Below are 19,383 nucleotides of genomic sequence, written 5' to 3'. Positions count from 1 at the left end.
GGCATGGTGGCGCGTGCCTGTAATCCCAGCTACTCAGGAGGCTGAGGCAGGAGAATCGCCTGAACCCAGGAGGCGGAGGTTGCGGTGAGCCGAGATCACGCCATTGCACTCCAGCCTGGGTAACAAGAGTGAAACTCCATCTCAAAAAAAAAACAAAAAAACAGTAAATAAGGTGACGAGGTGTGTGCTTATCAGGCGCTGAATGTGTCTTCTTGAAAGAAGACAAAGTACCTTGGTTTTCCTTTGAAAATTTAGAGTTCAAGATAATTTGTGAACTTTTTCAAGTATTGTTTCTTGTGCACGATCTTTCTCTAGACTTCGGAGACACAACTGTGGCATTTCACATTATCATACAGGTATTTGAAAATGAATAGTAGATGCTGTATATAATCTACTGACATTTTATTAACCTTTTTAAACCACCAAGGTTTGAGACAGCTGTGCTTCCTAGCTCTTCCCTGTTAAGAGCAGTCCATGTTCTGTCTTTTTATCTTAGACGGTGCTTTGTGTTGCCTTAATGCCTTAGTACGGGATAAGCTCCAGTTGGATGTCAGACTTTTTAAAAAGTACATGAATCAGTGCAGCATAATTTCTATATGGCAAGTTTGGAGGTATCTGCTAAAGAGTCAGTACATGTGCTGCATTTGGTCCAGAGAGTTAGCAGAGTGTGTGATGGACAGTGTTTTGGCTCAAATATCATGTGGATGCTTGGATTTGATACTTGCAACTGGAAAGAAATAAATGGATGAGCCACTGATAGACGTTCTGGCAACTGTTAGGAACATGAATATCAAGTGATAGAATCCCAGGGAAAGAAAGGAAGCAAACTGAATGTGAAAAAAAAAAAAAAAAAGATTTTAAATGGTAACCAACTGTCACACTCCCTTCTCTTTCTTATTCCCTTAGAAAGACACAGCAGCTTTTAAAGGTCATCAGTGCTTGTTAAAGAACACAATGTTAAGAAGAGACCTCAGCTCGGCTGTAGTGCAATGTGGTCTCTGGGAAAGTAGTGACATGCTCGTTTTTTTTTTCTTTTGAAGCTGCGTGACTGGGGGTTGTGGATGGAATTTACAAGTTGCACAATGTTGAGCAAGAATTTCTTAGTTAAACATACAGAATATATATGACCTCTAGCCGGAGGCAGGGGAGGGAGGAGAATGCAAAAACATCGGTCAGGGTTCTCTCCACTGGGATTTTTCTGAAGGCTGCCTTCAGATGCCTTTACTATTTCAAACATTTTTTCGTGTAATTTATATTTGACTACATGAACATAAGATAACTGAGTTTATTTCCTGGCCATTTCCAATTCACATATAGCGATTGGTTTAATTTATGTCACTTCTTTTATGTCACTTCTGGGTTTTTCTCTTACATTCTTTCAGAAGAATGTAACAGATAGTAGAAAGATAGATTAAAGGAGTAAAAGCTCGTAGAATCTTTGCTGAGTTATTCCTAGAAACCGCAACTTCTGGACTCAGACCTTAGACTTTTCATGGTATTTCTGCCTCTTGGTTAGCTGTATTCAGTTTACTATTTTTGGACCTTAAGGCTTATGAGTTTTAGTGTCTGAAGATTAGAAGTTCCATCAAGCCTGAAGTATTCACATATGTGGGTCTAATGTTGGGGAGAGTTGTCTTTAATTCCTGAGGACCAAAGAAGCTCATTTAAATCAGCATTGAAAACAACAGTATCTGTGGTAAGACCCAAAGGAAGAGTAAGTTAGAAATCAACAAAAATCTAAGTGTAGACCCTGGTCTCTCAAAGTACTATATGGACAGTTGTAATGGTCCCCAAGTCACCAGTGCTGTATGGACTCCACTGTGACTGTATCACTGGAGCACTGGTTCTCAGTGTCACCTTCAAAGGGATTTAAACACAAGGCATCCATGTAATAAACATTATAAACTCAAATGAAATGCAGAACAATTAAGTGAAGCATTTAGGAAAGGAGATCCTTTAACTGTGGGACCCACTATCAAGTGCCTTCTGACCAGGGGTGTCCCCAGTGAAAAGAAATGGAAAATCTTAAGAGATGAAGATCACATTGTACCTGCATGACCAGAATTTGAAAGGCTTTAAGTTACACACCAAAGTCTTTATTCTGAGACCCCTTTGATTCTTATCCCTTTTCATCTATTAGGAGAAATCCCTTCTGCAAAAGGTTCCTTTGGATGAAGGTGCCAGCGAGAGACCCCTTCAGGTCCCCAAAGAGATCTGGCTTCTAGTAGATCACCTATTCAAATACGCCTGTCACCAGGTAAGTGAGAGTAGACCTTCCCTACAACTTCAGAAGGTGTGTAAATACTATAGGAAATTATAACACCTCACATCAGCATAGTGCTTTTAACTTTCCCAAGCTACCTGCACACAGTGGCACTGTCAAATCAGCTGGGGGAGTGGAAGTGTCCCTAATCACAGATGTCACAGCTGAAGCATGCAAAGCTAAGTTATTAACTAAGACCAAGGCCGAAGTTTAGTTATGGCAGAGCCAAGGCCAAATTAAGAGCACCTGTCTCTTGGCTGCTCTTTTTCCTTGGCAGCTGCACACCTGAGTCTATAATGTCTACTTTGGCTGTCATGTAGGCATTAGAGATCTTAAAATCCAAAGCAGGTTTTAAACCCATTTTCTTAATTTGGTCCTAATTTTTCTTTTAAATCCTATCTAAAATGCCACCCCAACTCACTTGCCACCAAAAGAGACAATTCTTGGGACTAAATTGAAAGGTAATGTTTTCTTAACCTACTGAAGAGTAATATAACTTGAAAGCAAGGTTTAGTATGAGCATGTGATTTCCTTCTTTCCCAGCATTCAGTAGTACTAGCATTTGAATGTGGTTATTCTGTTTGGACTCTGCCTTCTACTTCTTGTCAAGAGGCTCCAAGTAGGCCAGGCATGGTGGCTCATGCCTATAATCCCAGCACTTTGGGAGGCCGAGATGGGCGCATTGCTTGAGCTGAGGAGTTCAAGACTAGCCTGGGCAACATGGTGAAACCCCGCCTCTATAAAAAAATTTAAAAAGAGGCTAGAAGTAGAATACCTGGTTTCCTGATCTAGCCATATAGTCCCCTGCCTGATAAGGTATAGGCTACAACTTTTGAAATGATCATTTTCTTATTTGAAATAATGTTTCACATGGATTAGAGAGATGATATAGGAAAAATGTGCAATTTTCACACCCCCATTTGTAATTACTAACACACATACCACCCTTCCCTTTTGCTTCCTGCTGCTCTTCTGATCATTGGGTATAATCATAATCTCAGGAGTGATTACCATGCCTGTTCCCTTCATTCTGACTTCTTTGGTAGGAGGACCTGTTCCAGACCCCTGGAATGCAGGAGGAGCTCCAGCAGATCATTGATTGTCTGGATACCAGCATTCCTGAGACAATCCGTATCCTTTGCAACCAAAGCTGAAAAAGCTGGATGAGTACTTGGTCAAACTCTTCTTCACACCTACATTTGATTTTTGTGGTTCTATATTTACTGTCTTTGTAATTTATTATAAGATAACCACTGACTATCCAGTTGTTTCTCGTTTCCTTTCAGGAACTTTTGACCTCTTTCCATATCTAGCTCTTACTAAAAGGAAGCAAGGGGTAGATAACAGTGATTTTTAAAAAGCATGGGGCATAGAAGCCACAACACTGGTACTGTTCTCCTTGAGGTGATCAGTTACTCCTGCCACCACCCGTACTGTTGACAAGGCAGGGAGAGACATGGGAAACATGGGTAGCTGGTTTATAGGACTGGTCCAGTGTGAACTGTCATTCTGCAGGCTATATTCCCCTGACTCTGAAGCTGGGCCAGAGCTGCCAAGAGTCTTTGACCAATTCCATAACAACTCAGCAGCAGGGCGCTTGAACCAATGAAATATCAAACCCCCATTAGGATCCAGTGTGCCCTAAATAAGAGGAAGTCCCTGCAGGAGCTTGAGGAAAGGAGCCAGTTGGATCTCTGTGTGGCCTGTCTCCTGGAGCCCCTTTCCCTTGACTGAAGTTGATTCAGCTGGCAGCAACCACTCTGTGGCTGAAGCACTGCTCATTTTCTTGGAAGCCCTACCAGAGCCAGTCATCTGTTACGAACTGTATCAGCGATGCCTTGACTCTGCTCATGATCCCCGGATCTGCCGACAGGTGGGTTCTACTGATCTGAGGATACGTTTGACGCAGGTTCCCTCATAAAGAAGTCGTCAGTTTTACAGAGCCAGATAGGCAGCCAGCTGTCTGGTAGGATGGGTCTGGATTTGTTATTAATGGCAGGACACCAACATTGAGAGTTGCCACTTTTATATTATAGGTTATTTCCCATGATATTTGCCATCTTTTTTCCATTGGCCTATTTCTGTTTACAGAAACGATAGTGGGGTGGATCCCTCTACTCTGGGGTAAATTGGTGAAGCTAATTGTACATGGAATTCTGGCTGACATTACCAGGAAGGATGGGTGACACTTGGGAGCCTTTCTTCTTTGTCTCTTCTTGGTGTGTGTTTTTAATCCTGAAATAATTTTGATGCACAATAGCTGAGAGTACCTGCGAAATGGACTAGTGAGTATTGGGAGGAGTCCCCATCCATGCTAAGTGACATTGTCAAGAAAACCATTCAAAAAAAAGGAAAAGAAAACCAATCAGCTTGGTAGGTGCCATGGCTATACATGCCTGTGGAAATGGGAAAAGAGCAGATGAACACCAACCTGCTTGTGAAGCAGGGTGTGTGTGTGTGAATGTGTAGTGACCACATGGCCTGGTCATTGAGTGGCCGGGAATCAAACAGTACAGCCGTTCTTTCTTTGAAGTTATAATTTGGAAGGTATCGTGTTGGCCATGAGGAGACAACAGAAGTTTAGACAGATGAAATGGGTCCTGCAAGGGTTGCATTATAGACTATTATGGCAGCTGTAAATTCTTCTTACTCCCATCTTCCACCTGTTTTTCTCACGGCCTACCCCTGTTTTTTAAAACAGGTGATCTCCCAGCTTCCGAGATGCCATAGAAATGTTTTCCGTTACCTGATGGCATTCCTTCGAGAACTCTTAAAATTCTCTGAATACAATAGCGTCAATCCCAACATGATCGGTAAGAGTGCTTCACGCTGCATGGGGTGTTCGTTAAGAATACTCTGTGTGCATTGCATACAGTGTATACCTTACTGCATGTGCAGGCACATGGCAGTCACCTCCCAACTACAGTCCTTGTCCCCAGGCCCTCCAGCCATGAGGTTTTGCTTAGGTTATGTCTGACAAAAGTTTCCGCTTGTCTTTCTCTCGCCTTCTAGCTACTCTCTTCTCTAGTCTTCTCCTGAGGCCTCCACCCAACCTTATGGCAAGACAGGCTCCAAGTGACCGCAAGCGTGCTATTCAGTTCCTTCTGGGCTTTCTGCTTGGGAGCGAAGAAGACTAAGGCTTTTACTGTTCTCTGAGATTCTAGAAGCAGACGATATCGGGCTCCAAGTATTTCAGAATGATTTAAAAAGTCATGCCACGGGAAGGGTCTATTGCAGAATTTCAAGTTCTGTTTATAGTAAAAAGGAAGAGCATTTCCTAACCCCTCCTTTACCATATCCTGCATAGTAAAATACTTTTAGACTTATATTGCCAAGCCAAAGTTACCGTATTTTGGTGTTTTTGTGTTTTCTCTTTATAAGGCAAAAAGATCTGTAATTACACTCCTTTACTAGGGATGTGTTTGTTGCCCTCCTACCCAATTGTCACGATCGTCCTTAGTACCCTAGGCCTAGATTCTGAGATGTTCCCATTCTAGGCCTACAAGCACTACTTGCTGTAGCTGAGACTTGTCTAGAGTCCTTTGGATAATGCACTTTTGACCCACCCCTTCCCGGATCACTCCCTTGCACTCCACTCCCCTCGTTCTGTCACTTTGAACGAAGTCTGAGTGAGGCTAGTGACTCCTTGGGTGTCCTCAACAGTGAACTCACTGTCTGCGTGCAGATGTTCCATGCGTGTGTGCATTTCTACTACAATGGCGTCTTTATGTCTCTGTAATATTGGCCTTTTCTTGGCTCTGCACTGGGTGGAACCATATTCTCTTATCTCAGATCACACTTAGAAGCATAACTCTAGGAACTATTAGAGATGGCATCCCATCGATGTGAGAGAATCACAATCAGAATGGAAGCACTTTGAGTATCTGAAGAGTGAGAGCATTCATGTTTGATAGGTCCTGCTTCCCACTATCCTTTTCCCATTATTATTCAAATTTTACACAAGGACTAATCCTGGGTGTCTGTGAGACCCATATCCTGCCTAGACATCTATCTCCAGAGCAACACTGGCCCCATAGTAGAGGGAGTCTTGCATCTCAGCCAGGCCCATCTAGAGCTATTGTTCCTTCCCACAGCAAAGGTATTGCGGATGACCCTTAGAATTCATTCTCTGGTCTTCTGAAGTAGTAAGGGCAGATGTCACCTCCTCCCTTAGCAGGACTGACTCTGGGCTCCACAACCAGCTCCTGCACGTAAAAGGTTTAGAGATTCCTCTTGGCTCTCAGTCACCATATCCAGTGTTCTGTAAAGAGACTGGCCAACAGGACCAACCAGGCACCTTACCTCTCCCATCCAAGATGATTATCTGAGCTTGTCATTTATTCAAGCTCTGTGGTACAGCCTTTTAAAAAAAATTAATCTATTTTGGTTGACAAACAAGCCACCAACCACTGACTGCAAAACTGCCTGATGCAGTTGGCTTCCTCCTGGTTTTCTTTTGTTACAACCACCTTTGCCTGTTAACATTAAATGCAAGGAGCATAACCTACAGGCTCTCTGTGCGATCCTGGGCATTGACTCCGTGATGTTTTAGCATATCCAAGGCACCACCAGTGAATTATTTCCCCCACCTCTTCAAAGTCAAGTTTTGTAGCAAAAAAAAAAAAAAGGTACAGATTCTGCAATATGGCTAAACCCTTTCCTGATTGAGAGTTAAAGCAATAGGAGTCAAAGTACTGTTGCCACAGAGCTGGAGATACGATAGGTCAGGGGCTGGGTGTTGAACTTAGTTAATGGATGACTGAGAGCAGAACAGATTAGTCATCTCCGCAAGGCCAGAAAGTGATCCCAAAAAGAGGCAGATTATAGACACTGGGGTCAGGTCATACCCCAGGGAAATACCTTTCCTGGGCTTGTTTTCCAGCATATTGCTGACCTGGGATCTTTGGGTGATCAAGGGTGTGGTTAGTGGAGGCTCTGCTACACATGTGCAGTATCTGATCTGTTTCTCCATCAGGTCAAAACACTAAGTTGATGTACTGCCTCAGCGTTTTTTTCAGCTCATCCTGGAGCATATACAGGGTTGAGAGTTTTTGACAATCTCTAGGTAGAGGAGACAAGACACAGACCCAGACAGAAGAATCTGCATCCCTGCCATGCCTATTCCAGCACCCAACCTGTAATTCCCAAGTCCTCTAACGTATTAATTTGTAGCTGCTCTGAAGTAAGGATTTCAGATTCACCTGGTAGGGAAAAACTCTGCACCTGCTGTCTAGGGAAGAAACGGTTCAAATCCATGTGGTGACATTGCATTAGTTTCCCTTTCACTGTTTTCTTATTCTGTAATTGTTGTTATATTTCACAAAAACGTCTTGATCACTAAGCAAAGCTGCTAGTGGGATTCTATATTTCATGTCATCTTTTTTATTATAATTTATTGCAAATTTTTTTCTGAATAAATATATGTTGTGTGAAAAAGCGAAGTGTGATTTTGGTGAGGAAGCACTCAGGAGGGAGGGCTTATGTGTCACTGGGTTCCATTCGACTTGACTGCAGTCCCCATCATCTGTGCCTGTACTGTCATCACCTGTCTTACAGGGAAACACAATTTAGAAAGATTCTTGGTACATTCGCCCTCAGAGATAAGAAGAAACTATGCATTTTCAGAGGCTGCTAAAGGCGTCCTATACTTTCAGAGGCCAGCCAAGTACCCTTACTTTAACCCTATGGATTCAGACAACAAAACAACTCAATTAGAGGAAAGGATGTTGATTCTTAATGCATGTAAATGTCACACTAGGTGAGATCTGTGATCCCTCCAGCCCCAGAAACCTGACAAACCCTAACGTACCCTCACATACCCATTCGGGGAGAACCCAGCTACGCCTGCTCACATAGTCTCAGTGGTATAGACGTGCTCCCCTAAAGAGCCTGTTTTCACATAATCCCATCTTGCAGCTTTTGAAAACCAGTTTTGAACTTTTATGACCTCTTGGGGTAATGAAGTCCATAAACTTAGTACTTTTTTTGTTCTAATCTGAACTGTCTAACACTTTGGGAGGAAACCCCTGATTTGAGCATGGTGCCAGTGCTTACCTGCCAATCTCCATTATGAATTTGTGGGTTCTGATTCCATTCCCTTTGAGACTGAGGAGGCCTTAGCTGGAGGTTTCCTCTCTACTAAGGCCCTCTTCCAGTTCTCTCCAACTGTGAGCTTGACCCTGATGAATGTGCTGACTCAGTGTTGTCATCAACAACTTTCGGAGCCCCACCCAAAGCCTTGGCAGGAGAGGGTGTTTCTTTCTGAGAGTGATTTTCCCCCCAGCAGATGAAGACTGACACCAGAACTTTTTATATAGCAGCAGGCAATATGAATCGCAGGCATGGTGGTCAGTCTTTCCAGAGATTAGAGAGGAAAGGGTATCCCCAGCTGCTGGGCTTCTGTCATAGGACAACCAGTAGGGCCTTTCTGATTGCAGGACAAGTTGAACAACTGGCTCTTGGTGTAGCCTCATGATGTTAAAGCCACACACTGCAACAGTGGCATCACTAAATGTTAGGGAGAGAACCTTAGTGGTGATCTAATCCAATCCCAAAGTTTGGATAGAGGGGGCAATGACTAACCTAAGGTTACTTAGGTTAGTGACACCACATGGCATAGTGGCTTTTTTTTTTTTTTTCAAACAGTTCTTTTCTGTTTGCCTATTAATTCTTTTGGCAGCATCTTACCAATTTCCATGGCTGTAAATATCTGTAATCCCCCGATTCCAAATGTTAATGTCTCCACCTCATACCTCTCTTCCGAGTTTCTGCCCAGTATATCCAGTTAGTTAGCTGGCATCTCCCTTCAGATGTCTCACAGGCATGTCAGGCTTCACACATCCAAAGTGGAATTCTTTTACTTCTGGTTCTTTTACTACCACCCAACCTAGATCCTCTACCTGTCTTCCCTCAGCTCAGAGAATGTCAACACCATCCCCCTAGTTGCTGGGGCTAAGCATCTCAGAGTTAGCCTTGATTTCTCTCTTTCCTGCTGACCACCCCAACAACGTGCCCCACACATCTACTTTTCATCATCTCCACTGCCCATTTTATTGATCGAGGCCACCACCATCGTCCCTTCCTAGGGTGTCATGATGGCCTCCTGCCTGGTCTTCTTTTTCTCTCTTTTTTTTTCTTTTTTGAGATAGGGTCTGACTCTGTTGCCTGGGCTGGAGTGCCATGGCATGATCGGCTCACTGCAACCTGACTTCCCAGGTTCAAGTGATTCTCCCACCTCAGCCTCCAAGTAGCTGGGACTATAGGCACATGCTACCAAGCCTGGCTAATTTTTTAAAAAAAATTTTTGTAGAAGTGGGGTCTCCCTGTGTTGCCCAGGCTTGTCTCAAACTTCTGGGCCCAAGCAGTCCTCCCACCTTGGCTTCACAAAGTGCTGGGATTAGAGGCATGAGTCACTATGCCCTGTCTGGTCTTTTTTTTTTTTTTTTTTTTTTTTTTGAGACGGAGTTTCACTCTTGTTACTCAGGCTGGAGTGCAATGGCACGGTCTCGGCTCACTGCAACCTCCGCCTCCTGGGTTCAAGCAATTCTTCCTCAGCCTCCCGGGTTCAAGCAATTCTTCCTCAGCCTCCTGAGTAGCTGGGACTACAGGCACGCGCCACCATGCCCAGCTAATTTTTGTACTTTTAGTAGAGATGGGGTTTCACCATGTTGACCAACATGATCTCGATCTCTTGACCTCGTGATCCACCCGCCTTGGCCTCCCAAAGTGCTGGGATTATAGGCGTGAGCCACCGCACCTGGCCCCGGTCTTCTCTTTAACTTTGTTGCCCTCCAGTCCATTCTCCACACAGCAGGCAACATGACTTAATTACATCAGTCTCATCCTTCCCCTGTTGATAGCCCTTCAGTGACATTTACAATGAAACCTAAGCTTCCTCATAACCCACCAGGCTCTGCATCAGTGGGTCTCAAATCTTCATGTGCAGAAGAATCACCTGTAGACGTTGTTAAAAAGCAGATTCCTGGGCTCCAGAAATTCTGAGTCAGTTGGTCTCAGATGAGGCACAGGAGTCTACATTCTACTTTGGGGGACTCTTTTTTTTTTTTTTTTTTTTTTTTTTGAGACAGAGTTTCGCTCTTGTTACCCAGGCTGGAGTGCAATGGCGCGATCTCGGCTCACCGCAACCTCCGCCTCCTGGGCTCAGGCAATTCTCCTGCCTCAGCCTCCTGAGTAGCTGGGATTACAGGCACGTGCCACCATGCCCAGCTAATTTTTTGTATCTTTAGTAGAGACGGGGTTTCACCATGTTGACCGGGATGGTCTCGATCTCTCGACCTCGTGATCTACCCGCCTCGGCCTCCCAAAGTGCTGGGATTACAGGCTTGAGCCACCGCGCCCGGCTAGGAGTCTACATTCTAAATCAGCACTCAAGAGCCTTTGAGGCAGAGGTGCTTGGGCCACACTTTGAGGAATACCACCCTAAAGAATCTGACCTCTGCCTACCATAACCCTTCCCCACCCCATCACTATACTCTGATACTGTCTTTTTACTCCTCCCAGCCAACTAAACTCTTTCTAACCTCCAGGCGTTTGCATGTGCTGTTTACCCAGAAAACTCTTTCCTCTCTCTTTATTGCCTCAGTCCCCATCTTGGCTGTGCCTAACCCTAAATCATCCACCCTGTCCCATTGACTCTCTGCTCTCATTCCTGGGCTTCCTGGTACAGTATGCTGGCTGAAGTCCCCTGGGCTTGCCATGTCCTCTTCCACATCTTCCTCTTTCCCTCTTACTGACCTCACGTACCTGTTCCACGGGGCCTGTGGAGGCAGGAAACTATAGTTGTTCTTCACACAGGCTCCAATGACCAGACTGCCTGAGTTCAAATCCCAGCTCTGCCACTTCCTAGATGTGTGACCCAGATCAAAAGTTAATTGACCTCTATGTGCCTTGGTTTCTATGTCTTTTCTCCCCAGCTTGATTGTGTATAATTGAGAAGAAAAATTGTATGTATTGAAGGTGTATCCATATCTTTTTTTTTTTTTTTTTTTTTTTTTTGAGATGGAGTCTTGCTCTGTCGCCAGGCTGGAGTGCAGTGGCACGATCCCGGCTCACTGCAACCTCCTCCTCCTGGATTCAAGCAATTCCCCTGCCACAGCCTCCTAAGTAGCTCGGACTACAAGCGCATGCCACCACACCTGGCTAATTTTTTGTATTTTAGTAGAGATGGGGTTTCACCAGTTGGCCAGGATGGTCTCAGTCTCTTGACGTGATCTGTCTGCCTCAGCCTCCCAAAGTGCTGGGATTACAGGCGTGAGCCACCGCACCCGGCTAATATCCACATCTTAAAAGTAATGATAGAAAAAAAAAAGTAATGATAGCACCTTTCCTCATAGTATCTTCATGAGGATAAAAGCAATTACTACATCTCCAGGGCTTAGAACAGTGCCTGATGTCTAAGTGCTAAATAAATGGCAGCTAGTGCAGTTATTCCCAAGCCCTCCATTGACCTCTTGGCCCAGAACCCGCTTCTGCTGCCCTTCGGCTCTCGGCAGGTGACTGCACCCATGACTTTGTGAAAATCTCAAAACAGTCTTGCCCCCTCCACATCAAAACATCTCCAGCTTCACCTCATTCCTCCCTCTTCCCATCCATGTGATAAATAAGTGATCCTCCTCACCAAGACGAGCTCCTCCAACTGCGCTTTTGAGCCCTTCTCCGCCCTCTCTGGACTTTTCCCCTTCAACCGTCACCCCTCCTCTTGCATCTCAGTGTGGGTTATTCACTGGACAAGTATGTGTTGAGTGCCTCCTGTGTGACCTGTGTTGTTGATGGTGCTGGGGATCTGGAAGTAAACCAAATACAGTTGCCGATCTCATGGTGCTTTCATCAAGAGGGCAGGACAGGGATGAGGGTGGGCAGATGTAAAATTAACATTGCCCAAGGTCACTACAGATCCTGACAAGTACTGTGGAGAGTATCAAGCAGGGGAAGGCTCTCAAGGGTACAGCCAGGGGGGCCTTGGTCAGGAAAGGTTGCTTTGACAAGGTGATGTTTGAGCTGAGACTTAAACCTCAAGAAGCCAAGACACTATATCTTGATTTGAATACCCCCCCAAAAAAGCCACACATGCAAGATCTGGCAAAGGACATTCCAGGCAAAGGAAAAGACAAATGCAAAGGCCCCAAGGCAGCAAAACAGCTAGTCATGCTCAGGGGACAGCCAGGCAGAACTTCGAGAGGGACAGGACGTGCTGGACGACAGGTGAGCAGCGATGTGATCACAGAGGGCCTAAGGAACCCCAGGCAGGAGCTTGCATTTCCTTCGACGCCACAGGGAGCCATGGCTGGCTTTACTCAGGGAAGTGACGTGATGTGACAGTTCTCCTGTATACTCCTTCTCCTAACCTTAGGAATAGTAATAATAACTAATAACTCTAGCTGTCATTTATCCCAGGTACTAATACATTTCGCATGACTTTAGCTTTTACAATAGCCTAATAAAGTACTACATTATCCCGCTTTTATAGGCGGGAAAACAGGCTCAGAGAGACAAGGTAACTTGGTACTTGGCTAGTGGCTGACCAGAAAACGTGTGCCCTTAAACACAGCTGTTGTCTCCCCAGATGGAGTGGGCATGAAGATGAGTGTGCTCCTCAAAACCCCTATCCCTTCTAGCTACATCCCAAGATTTTATGTCAACTAGATTGCCTGCTGGCAGGTCAAATTCAACTTTTCTTTGACCCTGGCCAGCTTCTCCTGGCATCACCCAGGCATAAGCTTTTGGTTATTTTTGGCCCCCGCCCCACTTTCTAATCAGTTACCAATTGCAATTCAACCAATATTTATCCAGCACCTGCCAAGTGCAGGCTGCCACGCAAGGTTCTGAAGGAAACCAAAATGGGTGAGACTGATCATCAAAAGACAAGATAGACATGATAATTTTTTAAAAGAAGGAAAGAAACGAAAGTGGATGGAAGAAGGGCAGGAAGGAAGAAAGGGAGGAAGGATGAGAAAAAGGAAAGAAAGCAAGAAAGAAGGAGCGAGGAAGGAAGGACCTCCGTGGAAAAGGGGCCGAGATCAGCTCAACCGCAGTCTCCAGCCGGGCCCTCCTTTCCACCGCCCATTTCTCAGCCCCTCCCACCCCTGCTCCCCATCAAATTCAAACACTCATTGCCTCAGGCCTGGTGTATTGAACTCACTTCTAATTTCTCAGTGGCGAGTTTCTCACTGTACACATCACCACACTGTTTTGATGTCTCTCCCCTATTCTAGACCCCTCCTGGCCCCCCAGCCCACTTACCACGGAAGTTTCTTTCTTTCTTTCTTCCTTTTTTTTTTTTTTTTTTTTTTTTTAATAAGAAAAAGAATAAAGAAGAGGAAGAAAGAGAAAGAGGAAGAGAGAGAGAGGATGAGGGTATTGCTTTATTGCCCGGGCTAGAATGCAATCTAAATATGGGTATGCCTATAATTGTCCTTAATAATGGAGATATACCACGAAAGTTTCAATCCTCCCGCCTGGCATGCAATGCTCTCATTAGTCTCTTCCACCCACTTCTTGGGCCAAGTCTCCCACTCGACCTTCTCATGCCGTCCCCTTCCCTAAACTCATGCACTCTCTGCTGTGGCTCAGTCGGTACCAGCCACCTGGAACCTTCCAGCCCCTACCTCTCCACCTGCCCAAACCCCATCAAACTCAAATGTCACCTCCTCCAGGAAGCCTTTTTCCACAACCTCTGCCACCCCTGAATTCCTACAACCTGCCCTCTCTACCACTATTTTCACACACTACATACCAAAGGATGTTGTTGCCTTTTTGGGACTGGAAGCTTCAAGGGAGTAGGAACAAAGCTGGACGTATTTTGGGTTTCCCACAATGCCTTCCAGAGAGTAAGTGTTCAATGATATTTGTTTAATAAAGATTGTCCCTCAAAGCGTAAGTGTATCCAATAAGTGTTCCTGAACTGTATATACATTTAATTATTCATTCTGAGCTCTATTAGCTTTAGAGGAGTTCATGTGGTGGAGGGGGGGGCTTACTGAATTATATTAATGTAATCCAAGAAGATAATAGTTTTTAGCAATCATATATACCCTTATTTTCTATTGTTTTGTAGGCAACAAAATCAGCCTTGTTGAATTTGCTTTTAAAATTGATTCTGAAAGTTTCTAAAAAAAAAATTAGAAATAGAACTACCATATGATTCAACAGTCCCTCTTCTGGAGATATATCCAAAAGAATTGAAAGCGCGGTCTCAAAGATATATTTGCACACTTAATGTTCATAGCATCATTATTCACAATAGCCAAAAGATGGATGCACCCCAAATGTCCACGGATAGAAAAACAAAATGTGGTCTCTACATGCAATGGAATATGATTCAGCCTTGAGAAGGAAGGGATTCTGACACATGCTACTACATGGATGAACCTTGAGGACATTATGCTAAAATAAGCCAGTCCCAAAAAGCACATATACTGTATGATTCTACTTCTGTGAGGTTCCTAGAGTAGTCACATCCATAGAGAAAAGTGGCATGGTGTTACCAGGGGCTGGGGAGAGCGGACATGGGCAGTTGTTTAATGGGTATAGACTTTCAGCTTTGCAAGATGAAATGTTCTGGAGATTCACTGCACAGCATTGTGAATACTCCTAACACTACTGAACTTTACACTTAAATAAAGCTAAGATGATCAATTTTATGTTTTGTGTGTGTTTTTTTTTTTTTTTTTTTTTTTTTTTTTTTTTTTTTTTACCATGATTAACATTGTTTTAAATCTTAAGTGATTCTCCAAAGGCAAGTCTGATCACATCACCCCTCTCTGGGTCCCAGAATTATTACCCGGACCCGCAAGCCTTGGCTGGTCTGCTTGTCATGGACTCAAGCCTCCTCCCACATCCTGCCATCCCCCATTCATTCAGAGGAGATGGGGCGCATTCAGGGTGGTATGGCCGTAGGCCCATCCCCCATGCTTTCAGACTGGACTTCTGTCCTTGTCTGCTCCCTGCTTCCCTCTCACCACAGAGCCAACTCCTCCCAAGGCCTTAGTCTCTCCAGAAACATCGCTTTCTCTGAGGAGCTTTCCCTAGCCACCCCCTAGCCCAGACTGTATCGTGTCCTTGTGACATGCTCTCCTTGCACCCTCTCTCTCCTTCACTTTGTAATTACACATTTATTACTTGATCAAGCTCACTCTCTCCCACCGGCTCAGGAACGCTGCTGAGGCAGAGACCACATCTTTTCCTCACCTTGCTATCGTATCTCCAGCAGCTGGCCTCGTGCCTGGCATCCAGTAATCTTCATCATTGATTACTTCAGTGTTGGCAAGGCAAGGAAAAACAAACCCGCCTGCTGCTTGGACAAGAGTAAATGAGTGTCACCTTTCTAAAAGCAATGTGGCAACATGCATTAAGAGCATGGAAGCATTCACACCTATAATTTCACTTCTAGGAAATCACCTTAGAGGAGCGCAATGGCATAAGTTCACCACTGTTCATCTCAACATATTCATTAGCACAAAAAACTGGAAGCAATTTACATAACTTCTAACACCAGAAGATGGGTAAACACATTATAGATGCTTATGGATATAATGTTATGAGGCCTTTTCAAATGTTTTTGAGGAATTGTGACGAGGAAAGAGGCAGGATATGAGTAGGTATATACCTAATGTTCCTAAATTTAAAAAATTAGATATAAAGATAATACATAGGCACAAAACAGTGGAGGTCCATTCTCCAGACTGTTAATAGCAGTCACCCCTAGATGGTGCATCATAGGCAGTCATGGCTTCAGAATAATAGGAGGGTTTAGAAACCATTGAAAGGCAGGCTAGGGGATTTGTCCTGAAGCTGCAAGATGCGTTTGCATAGCAAGCATGGTTTTGCCTAACACTGCATCTAGATTCAGAGTGACTATTGACTATGAGGGTGCTGATGGAGATTAGGATAAAGTCCACAAGCCACTCTCCGGAGCCAACCTCAATGATTTTTTTTTCACTCTTTGTCTGGCTTTCCAAATGCTCTATAATGAAGATGTATGACTTTTGTAATCAGAAAAAGATTAAAGAAAACATTATTTCATGAAAGAAAGGAATTTCTGTGTGTTGGGATGAATGAACACAGTGTCCTGCTTAGGCACGTAGGCGACTGGACAGGACCTTGCCAGCACAGAGCCGGCCACTCGCTGTAATTCCCTCATGTCACAAGCCTGCCCTCTCCCTCACACCCGCAGGCATCTGTCCTCCAGCTGCTGACACGGCTGGCCAGCAAATCTTGACTGTGCACCACGGAGGCAGTGCCGTAGAGCATGGAGCTCTAAGGTATGTCTGTGGGCCAAACACACTTGCAAAGGCCATTTGACAACAATGGGCTATACCCCTTTACCTCTAACGATGGCCCTGGCTTTGAAGAGCAAGGATCATTTTCTGATTGCAGCTGTGGCCACTAGATGGCAGAGGAGAATGTCGGTCTCCAGTTGTATAATAAAACTGGTATTTAAAGCTGCAGTTACTTTTCTTATTTCATGATCATTTCTATTTTGGGAAATTCAGTTGACTTTTCTCCTTACAGTCTCTTATGGCCTTAAAAGTCCACAAAAACACCGAGCATGGTGGCTCACGCCTGTAATCCCAACACTTTGGGAGGCCGAAGTGGGCGGATCACTCGAGTCCAAGAGTTCAAGACCAGCCTGATCAATATGACGAAACTCCCATCTCTACTAAAAATAAAAATAAAAAAAAAGCTGGGTGTGGTGGTGCATGCCTGTAGTCCCAGCTACTCAGGAGGCTGAGGCAAGAGAATCACTTGAACCCGGGAGGTGGAGATTGCAGTGAGCTGAGATTGCACCATTGCACTCCAGCCTGGGCAACGGAGCAAGACTCTATCCAAAAAAAAAAAAAAAAAAAAAGGATGAGACAACTCGGCCGGGCACGGTACCTCACGCCTGTAATCTCAGCACTTTGGGAAGCCGAGGCAGGTGGATCATGAGATCAGGAGTTCAAGATCAGCCTGACCAATGTGGTGAAACCCCATCTCTACTAAAAAAAATTAGCTGGGCATGATGGTGAGTGCCTGTAATCCCAGCTACTCAGGAGGCTGAGGCAGGAGAATCGCTTGAACCTGGGAGGCAGAGGTTGCAGTGAGCCAAGATTGTGCCATTGCAGTTCAGCCTGGGTGACAGAGCGAGACTCCCTCAAAAAAACAAACAAACAAACAAAACACACACACACACACACACACACACAATTTTTTTTTTTCCCAGAACTAGGTTGAAAGTGTCTAAAGGTCATGGAAGTTGCAGCCCCATCTTTCTTTTCAGTGAACACAGGCAGAATTAAATCACATTTTCCTCTCTTGCCTCTTTCACTGTCCATCAATGTTTCCAGTTATTTTGAAGGTGTCAACGATGGGAGGTGATCTCACTGCTGGAAGCTAATGACTTTGATCTGCTCCAGACAGGGGTCAGCTGGGAAGGAAGGATGGAGGCACTCGAGGCAGCTCTGGAGAGTCAGGGAGAAGCACAGATGTGACCTGGGAAGAAACAGACTAATCCCTAGCCAGAAGATGGCATAGCAAAGTGGAGAGGAAGGAAACCAAAAGGGAATGGGGCTTGTTACAGGTTCAGGTGCATCCCCCCAAAATCAGTATGTTGAAGTCGTAACCCCCAGCACCTGTGAATGGGACCTTATTTGGAAATAGACTTGTCACAGATATAAGTAAGATGAGGTCACACTGGAGTAGGGTGGACCCTAATCCCATATAACTGGTTTCCTTATTAAAGAGGGAAATTGAGACAGAAACGCACACACAGGGAGAAGACTGTAAAAGGCAGGGATCAGGGTGTGATCTCTAAGCCAAAGAACGCCAATAATTGCCAGCAAACCATCAGAAGTTCAGGATGGGCATGGGACAGATTTCACAGCCCTCAGAAGGAGCCAACCCTGCCGACCTCGATTTCACACTTGCGGCCCCCAGATCTGTGAGACAACATGCTTCTAAGCCACCCACTCTGGGGTGCTTCGTTACCGTAGCCCTGGGGAACGAATACAAGGCTTTTGGAGCCATGAAATAGTGGTAAGATTGAAATCGAATTTCTTCACTCACTTTCAGGACTATTGGACTTGATACGAGGGGGTGATGGCTGAAGATTATAACTTTCCTCCTCCACCATTCTATCACTCCCTCCGCAATCACAGTTTTTTTTCCTTTTTTTTTTTTTCTGAGACAGAGTTTTGCTCTTGTTTCCCAGACTGGAGTGCAGTGATGCGATCTCGGCTCACTGCAACCTCCACCTCCTGGGTTTAAGCGATTCTCCTGCCTCAGCCTCCCAAGTAGCTGGGATTACAGGCGCTCGCCCCCACACCCAGCTAATTTTTTGTATTTTTAGTAGAAATGTGGTTTCATCACGTTGGCCAGGCTGGTCTCGAACTCCTGAGCTCAGGTGATCCACCCTCCTCAGCCCCCCAAAGCGCTGGAATTACAGGCGTGAGCCACATTTCTTGAAAGACTTGTCTCCACTTGTCCCCACTTTCTTACTCCACTCCTCAACCCTTTCTAGCCCATTCCTCTGACATGACTCACCGAGGTCACCAGCAACGTCATGCTGCCAAAGCCAAAGGTTGTTTCTCAGTCCTCACCTAACCCAACCTCTCAGCAGCATTCCACCCCTTCAGCAGCCGCAGGAACTCCGCACTCTTCCCAGTGTTCCTCCTACCTCACTGACCGCTCCGTCTCCATCACCACTGCAGACTCCTCTACTTTCTTGGGCCTGCCACTAGATGATGGCATGTGCTGAGGCTTGGGTTGTGTCACTTCTCTTCTTACTCTACAGTGTAGAGTCTACACTCTCTCTCCATAAACCCCACTCACTCCTCTGTCTGCAGCTGTCTCCAAACTCTATCTGAAGCAGTCTGTTGCTGCCACGACACACTTCAGACCTGTCGACAGCAGCATTGCATCCTATTCAGGTTTGCATACTTTAAAAAAAAATTTGAGACAGGGTCTTGTTCTGTCACCCAGGCTGGAGTGCAGAGGCACAATCATGGCTCACTACGGCCTCAACCTCCTGGGCTCAACTGATCCTCCTGGCTCAGCCCCCCAGATAGCTGGGACCACAAGTGTGTGCCACCACACCTGGCTATTTTTATTCTGTATTTTTTGTG

The 19,383-nt window shown here is 45.1% G+C and overlaps 1 protein-coding gene across 6 annotated transcripts in view; it reads left to right on the top strand.

The window, feature by feature from the left end:
- The window catches only part of OCRL (OCRL inositol polyphosphate-5-phosphatase), a 54,143-nt gene extending 48,554 nt beyond the window's left edge, over positions 1-5,589 (top strand). For all 6 annotated transcript variants that reach the window (XM_074392044.1, XM_074392041.1, XM_039464085.2 and 3 more), the window contains 5 exons: positions 2,141-2,257; positions 3,310-3,394; positions 4,009-4,136; positions 4,965-5,076; positions 5,276-5,589. In XM_074392044.1, coding sequence (XP_074248145.1) covers positions 2,141-2,257; positions 3,310-3,394; positions 4,009-4,136; positions 4,965-5,076; positions 5,276-5,400 — 567 coding nt within the window. In that variant the 3' untranslated portion in view covers positions 5,401-5,589. The remainder of the gene's footprint in view (positions 1-2,140; positions 2,258-3,309; positions 3,395-4,008; positions 4,137-4,964; positions 5,077-5,275) is intronic.
- Positions 5,590-19,383: the final 13,794 nt, after the last annotated feature.

This window comes from Saimiri boliviensis, chromosome X (assembly GCF_048565385.1).
Source record: "Saimiri boliviensis isolate mSaiBol1 chromosome X, mSaiBol1.pri, whole genome shotgun sequence".
In the NCBI taxonomy this organism is placed as follows: Eukaryota; Metazoa; Chordata; class Mammalia; order Primates; family Cebidae; genus Saimiri; species Saimiri boliviensis.
The sequence above is the reverse complement of the archived record's forward strand: the minus strand, read 5'-3'. Positions and strand labels throughout refer to the sequence as shown.